The sequence below is a fragment of the Staurois parvus genome, unplaced genomic scaffold (genome assembly GCF_062004578.1).
Source record: "Staurois parvus isolate SC_StPar_1 unplaced genomic scaffold, SC_StPar_1.0 ptg001021l, whole genome shotgun sequence".
Lineage (NCBI taxonomy): Eukaryota > Metazoa > Chordata > Amphibia > Anura > Ranidae > Staurois > Staurois parvus.
The window spans coordinates 251,173-274,000 of NW_028318817.1; the positions used below are offsets into that span (position 1 = coordinate 251,173).

The following is a 22,828-nucleotide window of genomic DNA, read 5'->3' on the forward strand; positions in this document are numbered from 1 at the left end:
GAAAGCATTCTCCTTGTTCCATCAACATACCCTGAAACCAAAATCCTTTTCTGAGATAAGCAGAGTTCCATCTTCCGCCCTCACATCTTCTATACTACCATCAGATGCTCTCCTGTATTAGGTCTTGCTGTCCAGATAGTTTGAAGAGGTTCTGCCTTTCTCCGATTGATCACTTGTTAACCAAACATTCATACTCTATCTCTGAAGCTTCTAAATCATTGTAATCGGTAGTTTCTGCCACCACGCCCGATACACTCTTTGTGAAATGGTGAAAAGATCTTTCAGAAGACAACCTGAGAGACAAGATTCTGGAGGGCTATCTGAAAGTTTGCAAGTATATAACAAATGAACTATGGAGAGAGACTCAGTACAAATTGATACATAGGGCATTTATCCCGTTTCTCTCTTCGGACACCACTAGTCACCCGGCAAAGTGTCCTCAAAGTGGGACTCCCAATCCTTCACTGTTTCGACGTTTTTGGCTGTGCTCCCCAATCTCAACCTTTTGGGACCAAGTCATTACTTTCATTTATGGCATCACTGGGTGAATCCTTCCCAAGACGCCTCTCATTACCATTTAGCTACAATGATCCTGGACACGCATGTCCTGTGGAAAATGTTGGCTTTATTCCCCAAGGGGTCCATCTATGCCTTTTAGCAGCTCGCAAGAACATTTTGAAGATGTGGACATCTTCTGCACCTACAATCACTACAGTTAAGAAGGACCTTACACAACTTTACCAAGAAAAACTGGACACTGAATTGCAGATTCTCTACCAGATGGCGCTCCTACATTGAACATACCTTCTCCCCTATGGAAGAAAGGCTTTAATGTAATCTTTCCAACACACAGAGTGGTACCTTAATGCCAGATTGACCAACTCCCTGGGCAGATTACAGTTCAAGTCCCCTTGACATTCATGATCTGTTTTTATTTTCCCCATTGGTTACCAAGAGAAACTGGACACTGAACTGCAGAACTATGTCCCTACAAACAGATTCTCTACCAGATGGTGCTCCTACATTGAACATACCTTCTCCCCTATGGAAGAAAGGCTTTAATGTAATCTTTCCAATACACAAAGTGGTACCTTAATGCCAGATTGACCAACTCCCTGGGCAGATTAAAGTTCAAGTCCCCTTGACATTCATGATCTGTTGTGGTTATTTCTTTTTTTCCCCCCATCGGTTTCCTGGATTTCCTTTTCCCCGCAAAATGGGGTGCCAATTGCTCCTTCCCTCATACCATTTATTTCCATACATGTTGATGCTAAGTCTAACACTTTGGCTAAGCTTGCTTTCAGTCGCATTTATAAAGCTACTTTCTTATGTAATCTCCTTCTCCGTCGAGAGTCCTCCAACCTATGGTTAGTTTTTTTCTCCATATTACATGCGAGGAAACTTACGTCTTCATTTATGCAGGAATGTTTTGTTTACACTATACATTGTAAGGATGGTTTTACTTATGTTGCATTTCAAGGTTTTCCTGAACCTTTATTTCTATGGCACTGTTCTTAGAGAATGTTGAACAATTTTCATTCAAATTTATTATGCTGTCTTTTCTGAAACTCAGAATAAACATTTAAAGAGAGAACTAAGTGGGTCCTACACATAACAGGAAAAGCATCCTTTGGAAAATTGTATGGCTGATCTTAATGTCATCGTACCCCTTTCTTTCAGTTAAATGGCCTATTGTCAAAAGCATCAGTTTGAGATACTCCTGAGATCTTTCAAAATTTATCGACAGATGCATTCGACTTGCAGTTGATCTGCGTCTGGCCTGCTTCAAGCAGGTTTTGTATTCCCACAGCCAACAAAAGCCTGTTAACACAGACCCTAACAGTCCTATGAAGCTTGACACCAAGCTTAGAAGAAGTGGAAGTCTTGTATATAGCCAATGCCCAGTACTTTTGTCAGTGTTGTTGGTTGGAGTAAACTTGCAAGTCCCAAATAGTGTTACTAAAAAAAGTGAGTGTGTATAGCTACCTTTTCTTTCCTCTCCCACTACTTCATTTTGCAGCCAGGAGGGGAAGGAAACCCCATGTAAGCTACAGCCCAATCCCATAAGGCTCAAAAAACGAGAACTCCATACCTCAACAAACTTTCTGCACAATCACCTTGCCAGGGAGAGCTCTGAAATAGATTAGAAACCACAACCTGTGAAAGATGTGAAAATTGTTCCTAAGTTCAGCAAAGAAGCCTGAACTTGTTCCTACAAGATGTTCCTGTAAGATGCATGGGACTACTGAGACTAGTTACAAACCTGAGCTGAAAAAGCAAGTACACTCACCAGTATGCAAGAAGCACCTCTAGGGGTGAACCCTAGGAGGAATCCTGAACAGATAATCCTGTCTAACCTTGACTTCAAGAGTCACAGGACTAAAAATGCTCCAGTCCAACGAAGCAGAAGCATCGGTGTTACAAGGGAAAGGAGACTTAATCGGGAAAGTGAAAAATATTCACCTGAATCCAGAAAAAGAGAACAGCACCAGAAGGGCCTTCTTCACAAATCTTTAGGTCTGCCATAGATGGGCCTAACCCTCAGTGGACAGGTCACATGGAGTTCTTAAGGCATTCCCTGTTGCTGATGGAGGAAACTTGCAACAGGAAACTGGTTTGTTCCATCCAGTCTGGGGCCCTTCTCTGACATACGATGCCCACATTGTAGTTTCTGAGACAGACCTTGGTACAGGATTCTCTCCCTCCATGTCAAGAAGCTACCAGTTGGGAAAAGATGACCTCCAGAAGATCCTCCTTAGAGGGTTCAGCCGGGGTAGAACCAAGACACCAAGGTAAGACCATGGTACCTCTTCTGCTGCACCTTCAATCAAAGAGATGATCATTTTCCAATGAGAGGAACCCTTAAGGATCCTTGCCAAGCATCTGATGGGGAAGGTGAGAGATCAGGCCAGGAACTACCTGATGCTTAGAGGCAGGCATACAGGTCTGCTCAGGAACTAAACCTATAACGGTGGAGCAAGGGGGCCAGGTGGACTTAGCAGCAGGGGGAGAAAGGAAGGTTCCTTTGAGAAGGCAGCCCCTTGACCCCAACTGTTCCTTCAAGAGATGGGTAATTTCCTGTCTGATGACAAGGGGTCCGTGTGCAACCATGTTGTGGACTACCCCCCACCCCAACGTATGCTGGTTAACTTCATCTGCAGGCAATGGGCAATTTTCTACACTGAAACTTGATAAAAGCAAGATCTTGATGGTGTCCCCAAGGGGGTACCAAGAAAAGGCACAACAAAAGAAATAGGAGCTCACACTTCACAGTACCAGGTGTGCAGGGGAGACACTAAGGATTTAAAATCTTATTAGAGTGGACAACAGCCAAGGCTGGCTCCAGAATCCTGGGCAAGTCAAGGGGTCCCTCTGGTGAAGGATGACACCGAGATACACTAGGTACCATTGATGAACTTACATACCCCAAGGGAAGCGAATTTCTCAAAAAGAGAGAGTGATGGCCAGGTAGAACATAGCTCCAGAGGTCAAACTAACAGGAACAAGAGCCAGAGCTTTGAGCTGGAGGAGACTCATGCATGAAGAGGAATGTCCAATAATTTCTGAAATGGCAAAGAAAAGAAGAGGGTGCATAGCCAAGAGGAGTGCCAGAGGCAAGAAATTTGCCAGAGAATCTAAAGGGGTACCCCTGCAGCAGAATGCTAAAAAACAAAAAACAACTACCTAAGCACCAGAAAGAAATGTATAACCATAACCCAACTTGGAAAAGTGGGGGCACGCCCTCATACGCTAAAGGCTTCTCGGAAAGCTCAAGTTTCTTTATTCCAGTCTTGTGGGCTGCGTTAAACCAGCCTTTGGGCAGTGGATGCGGCTGCTCTAGAGGTAAATGAGGGACAAAGATAGGATTCCACTGACCTTTCTTTGGACTTCTTACGACAGGTGTACACTCCGGCCTTCCATGATATCTCCGATGACATCAAGGGTTGGAAGAGACTGTTTCCCTCACATGCCAAGCGATCCAAGTGCTCCTTGGAAATAGCATTTGCCTCCCAGCCCCTTAACCAGTGCTTGCTCTGCACACCTGCATGGACAACAAACCTCTGATCTATCAAGAACAGGTTTACCACTGCAGTGGATAAATCTGTTGAGAGATTTACCTATAGTGCTTGCCAGTTAAAATGGGTTTTAAGGAGAAATTCCAACTGCTGGTTAGTAAAAATCCTTAAAATGTAAGCAGGGCTTCTATGGGGCCTGATGATTTTGCTGTTAAGGTGGGTCACAGGTCGATCTACTGTGGGTATAGACCAGTGTTTCTCAACCTTTTTTCAGTCAAGTCAGTCTTTAAAATTATGGGCAGTCTTGAGGCACCGCATTCTAAAATGGGGTGCCTCTAGACTGTCAAAAGTTTAAAAGGGTACCCCATTCTAAACTGTGAAAAACTACTCTAATAGTTTTATAAAACGCAGCAACATCTACACATGTATGACAACCCAAATTATAGGTGATTTATACTTTTAAAGCAAATACTGTTTTGCACACTGGTACTGACTAGTATTCCAGTGTTTCTCTTCTCCCTCAGTTTTTCTCCATCACTGAGATAATGTAACCCCAGCACTGATGGAGAGGGACAGGGGAGGGTCAAACTAGGATGCTGTGCAGGCAGCTGACATCCTCCTTATCAACTGATGTCAATGGTTGTCAGGACGCCGGTGGCTAGAAGGTCATAATGGCGCACAATGAAAACCTGTGGCTTTGTGTAACTAAAAGGCGTGCTTGTTCCACCTACTGGCTTGTATAAAAGTTTTGGGCAATTTTTAGACATTTTGCCAAGGCAACCCTGAAGAAACCTCAAGGCACCCTGGTTGAGAAAGGCTGGTATAGACCACTGTTTAATAATTTGACTCTCAAAGGGGAACAGTTTCCACATGCTCAGGTGGCTGCCAGAACCCTTTAGGTTGCTTCCAGTCTGCCTAGAGGTAAAAGTCGAATAGCAGGTGTAGTGGAAAGGTCTTTCCAAACATAGGGGCTCTGAAAGACCCATGGCTGGGGAAAGCAGTCCAATAAAGGAGATACTTCCTCAATAAGACCTGAAAAGGTCTCTTGTATGTCTGAGGTAACAGAAGACTGCAGTTCCTCAAAAACAAATCAAAGAGAAGCGTTTGGGGCCCTGAGACTAGAATGGTCACCAAAACCAAGGGCCCAGCTTCTTTTAGCATGTTTAGAGCCCTTGTAGTCAGTATCCACAAGTAATTTGGTGAGTTTGGCAAAAAATGTCTTGTGTGACTGCAGCAGAGGCCCCTGACTATAAGACAAGGGACTTGCCCACATCTGAGCCCATTCTCAAATCAGGTTTCTGTGGAAACTTCAGGTTCCTGCAGTTGCTAGGCGCTCCTTGAGCAATTACTGACCCTCAGAAAGGGGGCATTCTTCCCAGTGGCCATCAATCTGAGGGGCATTCTTTCCACTGACCATCAACGGAAGAGGCATTCTTCCCAATGGAAACCAATGTAAGAGGCATTCTTCCCAATGGCCACCAATGGAAGAGGTATTCTTCCCAATGGCCACCAATGGAAGAGGTATTCTTCCCAATGGCCACCAATGGAAGAGGCATTCTTCCCAATGGCCACCAATGGAAGAGGCATTCTTCCCAATGGAAACCAATGTAAGAGGCATTCTTCCCAATGGAAACCAATGTAAGAGGCATTCTTCCCAATGGAAGAGGCATTCTTCCCAATGGCCACCAATGTAGGGAGCATTCTTACAAATGACCACCAACATAAGGGGAATTCTTCCCAGAGGCCACCAATGTAAGAGGATTTCTTTCTACTGCCTAGTAGTATTCATCACACTAATCACTCTAATGTAATGTTCTCTGAGAAAGTTATTTCAATAGTTTCTCTGGGTTAGAAAGGTTGAGCCCTTCCGTGACTGGAAATCATTTTGCTACTTGGACTTGACTTCAAAGCTAAGCCAATATACATCACTGGAAAGAACGATGGTTGATAACAGAGCTTAGCCATCAAGTCAGGCACTGGTAAATAAGGAAAAGTAGAGTGAAGACCACAGAAGAGTCTTTTCTAATAAAGGTAACAGCTTGTATCTTGTGGTGTCTGCTCTTAGAACACACATTCTGTTGCTGGCAATCTCTAAAAAGCACAATGCAAATACTTGCCTGTTTCCATAATACGGATAAGCGAATGGTTGCTCCTTCACAGGTCGAAAAGCCACAGCAAAGGAGTCCTGCCTTGCTCAACACGCCAGCCCTGCCCTTCATAGTGATCCAATCACTGGCAAATTGTCACCATCAGCAGGATTGCCTGTGCGTTACAGGCCCAAACCAGGATGTTTATTTGGTAAAAGTTTAAAATTGAATAAAGTTCTCTTTGAAGCATATCTATGTTCAAAATATTAAATCCTGTGACATGTAGTCACTATGCCCTGTGAGTAGCATTGCTGTGTCACACATTTCACAGATCCTACCTTCTGAATTGCAGAAGGGCTTAGAAGAGCAGTTTCAGGAATCACAGCTTGCAGGCAGCAAGGTACCATGGGATATGTAGTCCTTAGACATGGAGAAACTGCAAAGCATGGAGGGATTGCAGGAAGTCCTGGAAAAAGATGGCTGGCAAACAGGCAGCACTCACAACATGAAAGGAGATTCTTCAAGTAATTATATTGGATTACCATATATAACTATTGTTTATATTTTTACAATGCTGACGTGAAAAAAAAAAGCAAGTGTTGTGACCACAGAACTCCTTTAAAAGGTAAAAGAAATGCATTTGCATTACAAATGTACTTATAAAGCCAAGTGTATATGTGTATTTACCTATGCAAAACCTGAACAGAATTATTGAAACCCTTTGCTGATCAAGTATATTGGTACATTAGGGGATTGGATCAAAAATTGTACTGTTGGCCAAAAACAAAAGTAACTTTTGATAACTGATATGACAACCACCTTCATCAGGATGCAGGGGAACTAAAAGGCATGACTGTACCTTGAAAACCTGACAACAGTCACTATAGTGACTCAATGGTAGAATGTAGGGGATGCACCGATATCGAGTACAAGTGCTTGCGAAAACGCTCCCGATAACTAAAACGGATACTTTGCAGCCCAATTTGTGTCCATACAAAATGAATGGGTGCAGATCACACTGCAAAGAAGAGCATACGATTTGAACAGGAATGAGGTGCGATTCTTGTCCAAACTGCATGTGGTGTCCCCACCGCTCTTGTGTGAGCCTAGGCCTGCGTTCACATAGGAGTGGTGCGGGAAACCTCCTTGCACCGATCCCACGTTGTCACACAATGAAAAGCCGCTTTACAGGTCTGGGGAATTTAAAATCCCAGTGGCTCTCTCTCTCCTTACTTCTGATTGGTCAGTGCATTCTCACTGCGGGTGGGGAAATCACAGTAATTCCCACAAATATGTGAACCGAGCCTTACACAGGTTAATCAGCATAGGTGTTAGTGAGGGGGGAGGAACATTTTTAAGACTAGTTAGGTCTACACTGGAATTTTACTTACGTGTTCCAGGTGTATCAAAGCAAAAATGAGTGAAAAGTCTTGAAGTTTTTTTTTTTCTCAGAAAGCAACCACAGCCTGAGTAAAAAAGCCTGTTCCCTGCCTGAAAGTTGTAGAGAAGGATCCTTGCTCTATGTGAGGGGTCAGTGGCCTACCTACAGATGTCCACCATGCCCCCTGCTGAGTTGGACCTATAGCTCCCTGAAGACTGTTGAGTCCTAGCCAGGGGCGGACTGACAACTCATGGGGCCCCCAGGCAACAAGGGATCATGGGGCCCGTGCTCTTGCCCACACTCAAAAAAGCCTATAAAAAAGGTACCAGGGGCATTTCATGGGGCCCCTTACTGACCCCAGGCCCTCGGGCAGTGCCCGAGTGCTCGAATGGTCAGTCCCCCCTGGTCCTAGCCCTTTTGCAGAGGGTGTGTCAGACCCTTGCAGAGAGGCCACAGCTTCCACACAGAATACAAAGGATCTCCTCTGCAGCACAAAAACCTGTAAAACCTCGTTTTGAAATCCCTGGAATGTATGGTGAGGATTTAAAGCCCAACTCCATGAAAATGAAAAAATCCACCCTTCTCCCCGTCCCACACTGCAAAGGTTAAAGTGGTTGAAAAGATTACATTTTATTTTTTAAACAAACAAGTGATATTTACCTGCTCTGTGCAATGGTTTTGCACAGAGCAGCCCTGAGCCTCCTCTTCTGGAGGTCACCCACCGGCAATCTCCGTGTGCCCCCATAGCAAGCACACAAGTGGGCTTAATCCTGAGCTGGGCTGTGCGCATCTATTGACACACAGTGGGGCTCAGCGCGGCCCTCCACTCACAGGATTTGATTGACAGCAGCAAACGCCAATGGTTCCCGCTGCTGCCTTCAAGTGTGAGAGCAGTGCTATTGTTCTTGGGGATGGTGCTATATCATGATCGGGCTCAGGTAAGTACTTTGGAGGTCGGGGGGGGGGGGGGGTTGGTACTTTGGAGGTCAGGGGAAAGAGGGGGGTGGGTGGCTGATCATGAAAGTTTTTTTTACCGATGCAAAGAATGCATTAAAGGATAAGTTCACCTTTCAATACATGGTACACCAACAGTCAGGGTCAGGGGCGGACTGACAACTAATGAGGCCCCCGGGCAATAGGGGATCATGGGGCCCCTGTGTCCTTGCCCAAACTCAAAAAAGCCTATGAAAAAGGTACCAGGGGCATCTCATGGGGCCCCCTACTGACCCCGGGCTGTGCCCGAGTATCCAAATGGTCAGTCCACCCCTAGTCAGGGTATAAGATGTTACTGTTGGGGCAGCCCCCCCCCCATTGTGACAGCAAGCAGATCTTCTCCCCACACCCGATATCACAATTTAGAAAACATTTCTGTGAATGGGAGAACTACAATTCTTGTCAGCCGTTGCATCTGATGGCTTGTAGTTCTCAATCTACCAGGGCACCGCTGAGAGCTCTAGGTAGTTCATTGATCCTTCCGGTCAATCAGTAACTGCCCGCCGGTAAGAGGTACGGGCAGACCGCTACACTGACAATCTGCAGGAGCCTGAGATCGCACCTGCAATATGCTGATTGTGGGTGCAATGCTGTACAGGCTCCTAATAATAATGTACCTGCAAAAAGATGTGCATTTATTATTGTTTTCACCTTTTGTTAAAAAAAATAACAAAAAAACCCCCACAATAATAAAGATAAATGCACACCTTTTTTTTGCAGGTTAAAAAAAGTGAATTTATTTTTACAAACAAAATTTTATATATATATATATATATATATATATATAGCCATATATAGACTTTACAACCACTTTTAATGGTTCATTTAGTCTAGGGGCAGAGGATTAAGGAGGAAATACTTGTCCATGTCCAGCACTGTGACTGCTCCCCTGCAGCTGCTCTGTAAGCTGCGACTGGGCTCTGGTTGCACTTCAGCTGCCTACACATACAACACATGGTTAACATCCCTATATTCTATATGATGAAGCGGATACTCTGTCCATAGACAGGAGCTTTGGGCAGAGGAGGGCTGGAGCTGGGTGTAAGGTAGGTAAAGCTGCTTCACCACTTACCCCTAGATACAGCAAGCATTTAACCTTTGCAGTGCAGGAGGGCCCCGCTGGGGGGAATTTTTTTTCACTGTCATGGAGTTGGGTTTCAAACTGAAAGTACAGTTGGCATTTAACATTCATATGCTGTGGGAATACGCAGGTTAAGAAGTGCAAAAGACAAACTCAAAAAGTCCCTTGCTTAATGTCCGCACAGCATTGCTCCTTGATCAAAGCACCAAAAACGCAGACCGTTGCACCATTAACCGTTTCCCTGCCCAGACACAGCCTTTTTATTCCCCGTAGACTTTTTTTTTTTTCCCCTCCCAATTTCCCTCAATACACACAAAGACAAAATGGTGTAAAATGTAAAGAAATGACACAAACTGGATGGATTTCATTTCCAGCAAAATGTTTATTACAAAAAAGAAAAAAAAAAAAAACAACAAAACAAAAACAAAACACACAAATAAAAAACACAAAGACTCAATTACATCGGGGGAGAAGGACTAGAACAAAAAATAATGATGTGAAATATATATATTTAAGAAACAAATAAATTAAATTTAACACCTTTGCCGCCCATGCCTGCTCCCCTCAAGGTCGGCAAAGGGGTTAAAAAAGATAAATATATATATTTTGTGTTGGTAAAAAAAAAATATAAAATAAAAAAAAAAAAACACAGAAATGTCAGCAGATTTACTTTTTTACAATGTGCGAGGGGGAGAAAATAAATTAAAGAAAAAATAAGATACACAACTATTAAGATCAAAATAAAAAGAGGTGTAATACCACAAAAAGGGTGTTTTGTTTTGTTCTGTTTTTTTTTTTTTTTTTAAACATAAGTTTGCGGTTTCGGGGAGGCTGGTCTCAGGCACAGAAAGGGCTAATGAGCTACTCCCAGCTGTCTTTCCTGTGATACTTATACAGGCTAATGAAACACAGAGAAGTAAAAGCGATAACACAAAGCAGTGATATAATAGAGAGCGGTCTTACACACAAGTAGCCACTAGGTGTCATTGAGAGCGCGAGTGTCAGGTGGTACAAGCTGTGGGGGGGTCTTATCCATGAAACGGTACTCAACCTCACCATACAAAACCTACCGTTTCTCCTCCCCCAGCTATTTGAACTCCTTATGCAGCTGAGAACAAAGGGTATGTGATCACTGCGATCACTTTTAAAAAGGGGAAAAAAAAGTGTTTTTTTTTATATATATAAATATATTAATTAAAAAAAAGATAATTATATATTTATATTAGCCAGCCACAGATGCCGCAGCTGTCGGAATAAAACAGCCAGCAAGGCCTCCTCAGTGTTTAGCACAGATGGGTAAATCAACCGATTTTTCTCATTCAGCCCACAGGGTTTCTGTGTGCATGACCAAATCCATAAAGTTTTATTGAAAAGTTGACATTATTGATGTGAGGCCGGTCCTTTGCAATGGATGCAATTACAATGGCTACATTCTGCAAGATCCTTCCGGCACAAATGCCTCATTTGCATTGTGGATGCATGCTTTGCGCTTGCCATATTTTAAAAGCGGAACTCGGAACAAAACGAGAAATGAAGTATGTGATACAATCCGTCAGTAGCAGTAAGACAGCATTTTTTGTTTTTCAGAGCTCCTCTTAACCGTTTTATTATCTGTTGATCCTGCCAGAAAATCTGGTATTTTCTTCACTTCCTCCAACAGTGTAGAGGGGTTGTCTTACATGGACATAGCAGCTTGTTGGCCTTGAATTTGTCCATTTAAAGCTAATACCTTCTAGACAGCTATAGTAACAGGTGTTTAGTTTCTTTTGGGGGAAAAAAAAATGTTAAAAGTGGAACTTTACTCATAAAAAATAATGGGCTTTACAAAGGAACATACATTCCACGTTAATAATGATCCTACCAAAATAAGTGTGTGCTGTAAATTGCTTCCAGCATTGTTCCGGTTTCTTCTTGCTGGAGGCGGCCATTTTGCTGAAGCCCAGAGCCCCTGAGCAGCAATAAATCTTTAGGCTGTCAGCAGATCAGCCTCTACTAATTTGGCACAGCGCCTAACAACGGAGCATGTGCAAAACAGGGTAAGACAGTGTATTGCTGGCTTTTATATATTGTAGGCACTTGTTTTTATTTTTCTTTCTTTTTTTTTAATATTTATTAATTTATTTGTAGGCACTTATTTTTAATGTTCTACATAGCTATACCTGCAAAAGGTGCCAGCCTGTAGTAATCTAGCAGGACTTCATTTTCTGACTACAGTTCCCCTTTAATCGCTTGAACAAAAGCAGGCCAGTGCTACATAGTTTGCCCCAACTCATATGAATGACGTTTTGCTGAATGGCTTGGTTTAGTCAGGGCCCAGCAGTAGGCAGAAGAGGTAGTCGCCTTGGGCACTTAAAGCAGAGCTCCACTCAAAAGGGGAAGTTCCGTTTTAAGCCTTTGTCCTCCGCTCCCCATTAAGGATTGGCACCTTTGGGGGGCGGGTACCCGAATTTGACTCCAACTTCCGCTGTGATCGCCTAGGCCAGGGGTAGGCAACCTGAGAGCCGCAGGACTACAAGTTCCATCATGCCTCTGCAAGTCATAGCTGTAACTGTCAGTTTTGTAATCTTTGCAATGCCTCATGGGCAATGTAGTTCCACAACAGCTAGAGAGCCTAGGCCAGGGGTAGGCAACCTGAGAGCCGCAGGACTACAAGTTCCATCATGCCTCTACAAAACTGACAGTTACAGCTATGGCTTGCAGAGGCATGATGGAACTTGTAGTCCTGCGGCTCTCAGGTTGCCTACCCCTGGCCTAGGCTCTCTAGCTGTTGTGGAACTACATTTCCCATGAGGCATTGCAAAGATTACAAAACTGACAGTTACAGCTATGGCTTGCAATCTTTGCAATGCCTCATGGGAAATGTAGTTCCACAACAGCTAGAGAGCCTAGGGCGATCGGAAGCGGAAGTTGTCCTCCCCCTCTCCCTCCCTGTGGTCTTCTGGGACACGTGACAGGTCCCAGAAAACTACGGGGCCATTCACAAAGCGCAGCGCTTCTCGCACATGTGCAGTGGGCACCCGGATGTGAAGCCACAAGCTGTCACCGCCAGGTGCCCACACTAAAGATGCTGGCGCCAGGGAGAGGAGACGGCCGGTGAAACCAACCGTGGTGAGGACACCGCTGGACCGAGGGACAGGTAAGTGTCTGTATTTTAAAAGTCAGCAGCTACAGTTTTTGTAGCTGCTGACATTTTTTTTTATGTTTTTTAGGTGGAACTCCGCTTTAAGCATGAGGGGGGCACAAAATGGACTGGACAAAATCGACCTATGCTGCTGAAGTGGGGTGGGACTGTGCTCTTTGGCTTTCTCACCTTGTGCTCTAAAGGAGCCTGTCCTTGGACTAGCTGCAGGAAGTAGGAAAACATCTACTGGCAGGATCACCAGGTTAAAAAAAAAACAAACAACAAGACTATATTACAGTGTGAAGCGGCTGTATTAATGCAAGCGGCAGACTGCATCATAAAACGTCTTTTCAGAGTTTTGGCCATAGTTCCACTTTTACACTTCATTCCCACAGACACAAGAAATAAAAAGGATAGAACAGGTTACACAGAGCAAAGTACAACGCAAAACCAGCGGTCTGCACTATCCGAAAACATTCAACTTAGGATTTAAACCGTTACTCCGAAGGCCGGCCATACATGGGTCAAAATTCGACCGATTTTTCATACGAAAATCGGACCTAAGAATAATCGGCCGATATTCGCTCTGTTAGTGGGGTCAATGGCACCGGCCGATTTTCGTGGTTCCTCCCCTTTTTGGTGATCGGGCATGTTGGAAAATTCGTAAAAAACGACCGATTTTCGACTCGATGGTCAAATCGTACGATCGTTTTTCCAAAAAGAATATGCGCCATGAGCCGTGACCTGGAAGGAACAGAAGTTTCACCTGTTATATGGGGTGAACTTTATCACTTGGTTGGCCGATTTTCGAAATCTTTGATGGCGCCATCAGATTACCGAGCGAACGACGTTTTCGAATTTCGTACGAAAAATCGTTCGGAATTCGAACCATGTATGGCCTGCAGAAGACTTGTTCAGGTCTGAAACTCCGATGTACACAAACTCTCAGAATGGGTCACTTGGATGGGTCTGCATGGCCAAGCATACTACTTGCCTGTTCAATCACTTCAATACACACAAAAAGAGACAGCAGGGCGAGTGACACCAAGACACACAGCAGAGCTAGTGACACCAAGACACACAGCAGAGCTAGTGACACCAGGACACACAGCAGAGCGAGTGACACCAGGACACACAGCAGAGCTAGTGACACCAAGACACACAGCAGAGCTAGTGACACCAAGACACACAGCAGAGCTAGTGACACCAGGACACACAGCAGAGCTAGTGACACCAGGACACACAGCAGAGCTAGTGACACCAAGACACACAGCAGAGCTAGTGACACCAAGACACACAGCAGAGCTAGTGACACCAAGACACACAGCAGAGCGAGTGACACCAAGACACACAGCAGAGCGAGTGACACCAAGACACACAGCAGAGCGAGTGACACCAAGACACACAGCAGAGCTTACACAATAAAGCAGTGCAAAGTGCAATGATAATGGGAATGGTGATCCACAGGGTCAGTCTGTACAGTATATAGAAAGACATGAGCACCACAATTCTACATCAAGTCCAGTAAAGGTTTTTTGTTTTGTGTGTGTTTTTTTTACACCGCTGACAGACATCCCTTGCTGTTATTACTATAATCTTTATATTGTGCAATTACCTGTCCAGTATTGTCTCCAATAGTCTGTAAAGCCATGAAGAAGCGGGATTTATGAGCCCTCAAAATATGTCGGCTGTATTTTTCGACTTCTTGCTTATAAAAAAATAATCCTTTACTGGCCTTGATCAAGATTTGGGTCACAAAACCTAAATCAGCAAATCTTTAAGGGATCCTGTTCATAGGCATTAGAGTCCAATGCCGTAGGCTTTCAGGTGCTTCTGATACGCTTTGACTTGCTTTTGAGCTGCTTTAAAGCGGTTGTAAACCTCAGACATGAAATAGGAACAAAGCATATCCCTCTATAGTGTGTACTTGTCTCAGTTAAGAGCACCAAGTACCATTTCTGTCTGCAGCTTCATTCCTCTGCTACCTGCACGAATCAATTCTGACAAATTTGCCTGACACCAAAAGAAAAATGGTGACAGCGGAGGGACCTTCAGCAGATTGACAAGCTTCAGCTCTGTTCCTGTGAACTGTGTGGAGGGGGGTATGTCCCTTCCCTCCAATCAGCTCTCAAAGCGCTCCTCACTGAGCTCTGCAGTACGTAATCTCAGCTCTCCACCCACTTTTTTTCTGAACTCTCAGACAAGCTTTACCAATTCTGAACTTTGAACGGATGTAGCGAAGACTACAGATAAACAGGTACAACTTATGTTGGAGGATTTATTTCACCTCTGCGTATCACTTGAGGCTGGTCACTACACTGGGCATATGGAAGGGTTTACAACCACTTTAAGTTGCTTTGGTTGCTCAAAGAAGCTCCTTTGAGCTACTTTCTCAACAATTGCCGGTGTACAGAAGCCCTAAAGCAGCATTCCAGTTGTCCATGTAGTAGGATGGGCTGGGATCTCTTAGGTTTAGCTCCTGTTCCAGCTCACTGAAGTGGAGAGGACGACTCTGAAAATGGTCAAAGCCTGGGATGCAGACCAGGAACTAAAGCACTTGGATTCCAGTTGTCCATGTAGTAGGATGGGCCCACCTTACATGGCTGGGATCTCTTAGGTTTAGCTCCTGTTCCAGCTCACTGAAGTGGAGATGACGACTCTAAAAATCGCCAAGGCCGGGATGCAGACCAGGAAGTAAAGCACTTGGATTCCAGTTGTCCATGTAGTAGAAAGGGCCCACTTTACATGGCTGGGATCTCTTAGGTTTAGCTGTTCCAGCTCACGGACGTGGAGAGGGCGACTCTAAAATTGGTCAAAGCCTGGGATGCAGAACAGGAACTAAAGCACTTGGATTCCAGTTGACCATGTAGTAGAGTGGGCCCACCTTAGATGGCTGGGATCTCTTAGGTTTAGCTGTTCCAGCTCACTGAAGTGGAGAAGAGGACTCTAAAACTGGCCAAGGCCAAGATGCAGACCAGGAACTCGAGCACTTGGATTACAACACAAGTCCCCAAGAGATATAAGGATCTGTTAAGGGTTTACCTCTCTAGCATCTGAAATATGAAGATCGGGCAGACTGACCATTGAAGTGCAATCAGCAAAAGATTCTGAATGGCTGCTAGGTGTTGCCGAGCCTTGCTCTCAGCCTTACTGTGTAAGCTTTTTGGACAGAAAGTCAGCAGGTCCTATGTCCCTGGTGCAGACAGTGAAGGTAGACAGTGGACAGGCTACACCCTCAACAATCTTGTTGTAAAGACAGTAGAAATTGGGAGTAGAAGGCGATAACCTCTTCACTGCCAAAGAGACCAGCATGAGCCCTCAAACATAAAAACAAAAAACAGAACAAAAAAAAAAAACCCTTCCAAGGTGACCCCAGTGGTCTGATCCCATATTACAGTCCTAATGCTTAACATCACACAGAAATGATACCCCAAATATAAGGCCAGGAAATCTGGTGCAGGCTTCTTTATAATGGGTCACAAAGATACTTATCTTTCATGCTTTGATGAGTAGTGTCTTCTCAGTTAACCGGTTAAAGCCAAACTCCGGGAAAACAGCTAAACACACTATTACAATATACTCCTCGTCACCCTGAAAAGTCGGCATGGCGACACCACTGAATAACTGCCGATTTTTCGTTTGGACGAAAATTCGGCCGATAAACGGCCCGTCTATGGCCTGCATAAGCCACTCCTTTACTAGTGCTCGGTTCCTACATCTGAACCACAGGAGGCCGGGGTTATCACACTGGGCGGGGCATGATCTCTTGCAAGGGGAAAAAAAAAAATTGAGACTTTGGATCCAGAGGGATCGAGTTGACGTCACAGACACTCTAATGCACCACGAGGTGTTGTGGTTACCTTACCTTACCCCAATAGGTCAGGGTTTAGGGCAACACAAACCTTACTATTAGGGTACACAATTCTATCTAACAAATTATTGTGGTTACCTTAGCCAGGTTATGTTCATCAAGAAAGATTCCAGGCAGGGTAGTAACAATACTGAAAAAAAAAATACTTTTGAAAGCATTCTTTCCTCCTCAGTGGGTGACATTTTCCTGCCGACAAGATCCCTGGGAATGCTGAGCAGCCCAAATTTTGTGATAAGTGCTACAATGTGGGAACATCTTGCAGAATTTGGGCTACTCAACATCCCCCAAGATCTGTCTGGAAGGAGAATGATGCCACCGTTGGCTAGCAGCTGGGGGAGGAAGCCGAGAATATTATCGCTTTTCCCGCCACAGGTAGTTTTTCAGCATTTTGAGAAGGAGAGGAGCAACAACTTGCCACCGGTCTACTTTAAGAATTACTAAACTGACGTCTGCTTTAAGAGATACTAAAAACTGGAGTAAAGAGCGTGTTTAGATTTCCCTGGAGTTTGGCTCTAAAGTTATCCCAATAGGTTGGGTTTTAGGGCAACCCTTACTATTAGGGCACACAATTCTACCTAAAAAATAGTTGTGGTTACCTTAGCCAGGTTATGTTCATCAAGAAAGATCTCAGGCAGGGTACTAACCATACTAAAAAAAAATTACTTTTGAAAGCAGATCTTCCCCCTCAGTGGGTGACATTTTCCTGCCGACATGATCCCTGGGAATATGGAGCAGCCCAAATTTTGTGCGAAGTGCCACAATGTGGGAACATCTTGCAGAATTTGGGCTACTCATACGCCTTCCGGACAGATCTTGGAGGATGTTGACATCACCGTTGGCTAGCAGCTGGGGGAGGAAGCCAGGGAAAGGCGAGTATATTAATCGCTTTTCCCACCACTGGTACTTTTGCAGCATTTTATGGAGGAGAGGAGCAACAACTTGAATAAGCGGACCTTGCCACCGGTCTGCTTTAAGAAATACTAAACTGACGTCTGCTTTAAGAAATACTAAAAACTGGAGTAAAGAGCGTGTTTAGATTTCCCTGGAGTTTGGCTCTAAAGTTATCCCAATAGGTCAGGTTTTAGGACAACACAAACCTTACTATTAGGGTACAGAGGTCTATCTAAAAATAAATAAACCTTGTGTGGTGGAAAAGTATTCCCTTCTTTCCTAACAAGCCAAAGCACTGCACTATTTCTAATTGTGTGTCATTTGATTCCACACTAAAGGCATGAAATTACTTCAACTGCTCTACAGCCTGTTACCCAACAGGCCTCATTTCGTCACCTCATATACTCTCACCGAATTGGTCTGTTCAAAAATTAGTTACAGACGAAAACAACTGCATTGTGTGACCACGTAGTCACTTTCCATGCTTCGTGACACCGCAGCAAAGCAGAGGATCGTCTGCCAACGCGGTGATATAAATTACTCTTTAGAAAATATATCTATATTTTATAAAGTTACCGTGTGCAAAATTGTCATCACTTAAAATAGAAACCTTTGTAAGAACTTCAGTAAACACATATAAAATCTGTTCCCCCGAAGCAGCGGTCAACTTCACAGTCATTACTTTGCTGGGGGGGGGGAGGGGGAAAAGGGGGTTATCTGCAGGATCGGGAAGGGGTGGGATATCGAGACATAAACCCTAATCTTTTTGTCTGCTTTAAAGAGCAGGGAGGGTGAAGTGTTATAACTAGATTGTAAGCTCCCAGGATCAGGGCCCTCCTAACCCTCTTGTATTGTTGCTGTATTGTCTCCCGTTATATTGTAAAGCGCTGAGCAAACTGTTGGCGCCATAAATCCTGTATAATAACAACTAGTTTGCCGCATAGCAAAAAGGGCCTCTGGTGCTTCAGGTCCAGGTCATGTGAAATAACTGCGGCATTAGGTCAGGTGTCTCCTGAAAGCTCTGTAAGGTAAATGCTGACATCAGCAGAGCCTGCATTCACTTCAGTTGGCGTCTCTACTGAGTTTGGCTCCCCCTTGGAGGGATGTCGTAGTTGCCAGCACACCGACGAGCATGCTTCAAAAAGTGCAGAGCTGTTTTTATTGCCAGATCAAATAGAAAAGCAATGGTTCTGGACTGTGCAGGGAGACTGTTACAATGCCTGATCAAGGGCCCTGCACAGGCTCAAAATGTTGCTCCTCTGAGTAATTGTGAAAACAAAAAAAAACCAAAAACAAAAAAAACCAAAAAAAAAAAAACAAAAGAACAAAAAAAAAAAAAAAAATCTTTGCATTTTGAGACACGCTTGGTGGCGTGCTGGTCACATCTCTTACCCATTATGTTATGGACTGACCAGTTAGAAGTTGTTGCAGCACCCTTTTGACCACATGGCTGATTCCAGTAAGGTGTGCAGGAGGAACATACTTCATGCCATGGCATTAGATCATCAGACCTGGATTTGGAGCACTGCGGAACCATATTGCTAAAGTGTAAACGAAGTCAAAACTTTTTGAGTGGGAAAGATTTAGAACCCCTGTCAGGTTTTCAATGCTGTCAGTGGCCCCTCCAGGGAAGATTTTCACTCTCCTTTAGTCGCGGTGACCATTGTTCCCAGAGTGGGGGAAAATCTAAAATTAGGGGTTGTCACCAGAACAGGAACTGAGAGGAAATCTCTAAGTAGGGTCATCTGTTTTGATGACAACGGGGAATTTCCCTTACTTTAGAGAGATTTCCTCTCACTTCCTGTTGTGTCTACAGAAACAGGACATGAAGGGAAATCTACCTAATGGGACACAGATGGCAAAAACAATCTGACAGGCGTTTTACCTATTCCCATACATTCTCCTGAAGGCCTCCATACTTGTTTAAGGCAGACATAAAGTTAGAACTTTGGACTGCTTTATATGTCACATTGGTGGCACAGGGGAGGGATGACCGATACTGAAGATAGCATTGGTTTTGGGGTGACATTTCCATGTAACAATTCCTTCACTCCTGCTCCATGTAATAAGGCACATTACAGTTTGGGGAAAGGCTGTGACACCTCGTGCCATCTCTTTCACCTCCAGGGGATTGGAGGGTTTGATCGCCTGGCTGTACTGGCTCTTCCTACTGACCTCCCTACTTGTGGTCCCCGCTGCTCCCTGCGCTTGGCAGCCTCCCTCTGCCTCTGTTCGCGGGTCATCAGTCTCGGAATGCGGCTGGGCCTTTCCTGTCTCAGGAGTTTTAACCGTTCCATGTAATCTAGCGCTACTGGAGGCAGGACTGCACAGAGCCTCCGCACCCCTTTGGTAAGGCTCTCGTTTACCGCTTTTGCAATACGTGATGGAGCCCTGACAAGCTTCTTCCACCAGGGCTCCTTACTGCTGGCCCTGGACTGCCTGGCGAGGACAGGTATACGGCTCCTGTAGCCACCTTTGTACGTTTTTGGGAAAAGGGAGAAGAGCCCGCCTTCTCGCACTGCCCCACAGCGTTGGAGGACCCTGAAGACTGGCTGCGGCAACCGCAGCAGCGCCTTCAGCCATAATTTACGCCCTCGCTTTGGCCACTCCTTAAGCCACTGACTCGAAGGCTTTCCCAAAGAGCCGGCTGCCAGGGAAATGGACAGGAAAATCCCAGGGGAGGTAAACACCCCAACTGCTATAGCCAATACTGGTACATAATACAGCCTAAGCCTATAACTCAAGGCCAGCACAGCCAGTGCCCCCGAGCTCTGCGCCAGTAATACGAAGGAGGTGGGGCTTAGAGCAAACACCCAGCACAACAGTATGTAGCCACAGAGCAGGCTGGCCCCAAGGGTCTCGAGGGCCATGAGTACAGAGTCTAAAAGTGGCCCTGGCCTCCACAGGGTGAGGAGCGCCATTAGCAGGGGAAGCAGAGACCACGGGCAGGAGGGCCTGGAAGCTGCCAGAAGGGTTAAAGCAGCACAAAGAGCATGGCTCGGTAGGGAGGAGGAAACCTGTGAGTGCCCTGAGCGGAGGGAAACCTCCGGCTCTGCAATTTGCAGAGACGTCAACTCAAAGTAAGGGACATCAGGGCCTGGACTGCCATCTGCCGAGGTGCGCTCTAAAGAAGCCACTGCATCTGACGCTTGTTCCTCATCCTCAGAGCTGTAGAGGCTGAAAGTGCCACTTTCTCCCCCCTCCTCCTCCTCCTCCTCATCATCATCATTCTCCTCCTCCTCCCCAGGCCTTACTTTCAGGCTCTTGGGCTGCTGTCGGACTTCGGCGGCATGTTTCTGGCGAAGCTCCTGCTCCCGCCGCTTGTTGTACTCCAGCTGGTTGCCCAGCTCTGTTTGGTGCTGCAGACGGATCAGTTCACTGCGCGTGTGCTGCAGCAGCTGCAGATGGCGGAACTCCAACTCCTGGGTGCACTCGTGCTGTCGCAATAACATGGCGCACTCCAGGTCTCGTTGCGTCTGCTTCTTGTTCAGCTCCTGCAAAAAAAACAAAAATAAACAAAAAAAAAAACCAACACATTCTGTTATTTACAGCGGTTAGAAGAAATCGGAAGTCCTTTAAAAACGTTTTAGACATTTGTGCAATCAACATAAAGAACCCCAGTCAACATTTTTTTCATCAGTTTTGGAAATAGCTGGGAGCGGTTGGATCCTCTGCAGGTTTTTGCTGCCTATGTCTCCACTATTCAACCTCACTCCATGACCAAGGAGAGGAAACTGGCACCCACCTCTCTGAGAAGGTCTTGGTCCAGGTTGTGCCTTGCTAGCAGCATCTTTCGTTTATACTGCCGACACTGGAGCTCGAAGTACTGGCGCTGCCTGCGCAGGAGGTTGGCCTCCTCCTCTGCCTGGTAGTGCTGCATGCTCTCCTTCTGGCGGAGTAGCCACTCCTGCTTCTCTCGCTTTGGCGTGCTCTGATTCTCCTGCAACTCCTGCCAGAAAGGCACATATATACATTACGTCAAATATTCAGGCCGTATGAAGCCCAAAAGGAGCCTTTCCTGTTCTACTCTATGAAGGCTATTGCTAGCATTCAAAAATGGAGGGGGGGGGTGGGGGGTGGAGACACAGTTTTGAGGCCCTCAAATCCCAGACTGCATATTAGCTGCTCTTGCATTGTTTGGACAGCAGGTAACAAATATTTAGAAGCATTTAGTTATAAAAGGTGCTTTCCTCAGTGTTCTGCTCCAGTATATCTATACTCCGCACCCTTCTTTACATTCCACCTTGTTCCAGCCTGCACATGCTATACTCTGCATGATATTCCTCTGTACATCCTACATTCCACTTCCCTCTGTTCACCATATACTCCAGACCAGGCCCCTATGTACACCCTACATCACACCCCTGTGCACACTGTGCTGTACATCCTATACTCCACACCATGCCCCCCTGTACACCCTACATCACACCCCTGTGCACACTGTGCTGTACATCCTATACTCCAGACCATGCCCCCCTGTACATCCTACATCACACCCCTGTGCACACTGTGCTTTACATCCTATACTCCAGACCATGCCCCCCTGTACATCCTATACTCCACACCATGCCCCCCTGTACACCCTACATCACACCCCTGTGCACACTGTGCTGTACATCCTATACTCCACACCATGCCCCCCTGTACATCCTACATCACACCCCTGTGCACACTGTGCTGTACATCCTATACTCCAGACCATGCCCCCCTGTACATCCTACATCACACCCCTGTGCACACTGTGCTTTACATCCTATACTCCAGACCATGCCCCCCTGTACATCCTATACTCCACACCATGCCCCCCTGTACACCCTACATCACACCCCTGTGCACACTGTGCTGTACATCCTATACTCCACACCATGCCCCCCTGTACATCCTACATCACACCCCTGTGCACACTGTGCTGTACATCCTATACTCCACACCATGCCCCCCTGTACACCCTACATCACACCCCTGTGCACACTGTGCTGTACATCCTATACTCCACACCATGCCCCCCTGTACACCCTACATCACACCCCTGTGCACACTGTGCTGTACATCCTATACTCCAGACCAGGCCCCTCTGTACACCCTACATCACACCCCTGTGCACACTGTGCTTTACATCCTATACTCCACACCATGCCCCCCTGTACATCCTATACTCCAGACCAGGCCCCTCTGTACATCCTACATCACACCCCTGTGCACACTGTGCTGTACATCCTATACTCCAGACCATGCCCCCCTGTACATCCTATACTCCACACCATGCCCCCCTGTACATCCTACATCACACCCCTGTGCACACTGTGCTGTACATCTATATACTCCACACCATGCCCCCCTGTACATCCTATACTCTACACCATGCCCCTCTGTACATCCTACATCAC

General features: G+C 45.6%; 1 protein-coding gene across 1 annotated transcript in view; it reads right to left on the bottom strand.

The window, feature by feature from the left end:
• TAOK2 (TAO kinase 2) overlaps window positions 1-22,828 on the bottom strand; it is a 107,676-nt gene that overhangs the window by 5,964 nt on the left and 78,884 nt on the right. The window contains exons 16-17 of the mRNA XM_089657684.1: window positions 21,187-21,390; window positions 20,696-20,935 (exon numbers count right to left, since the gene is read on the bottom strand). Coding sequence (XP_089513810.1) covers window positions 20,696-20,935; window positions 21,187-21,390 — 444 coding nt within the window. The remainder of the gene's footprint in view (window positions 1-20,695; window positions 20,936-21,186; window positions 21,391-22,828) is intronic.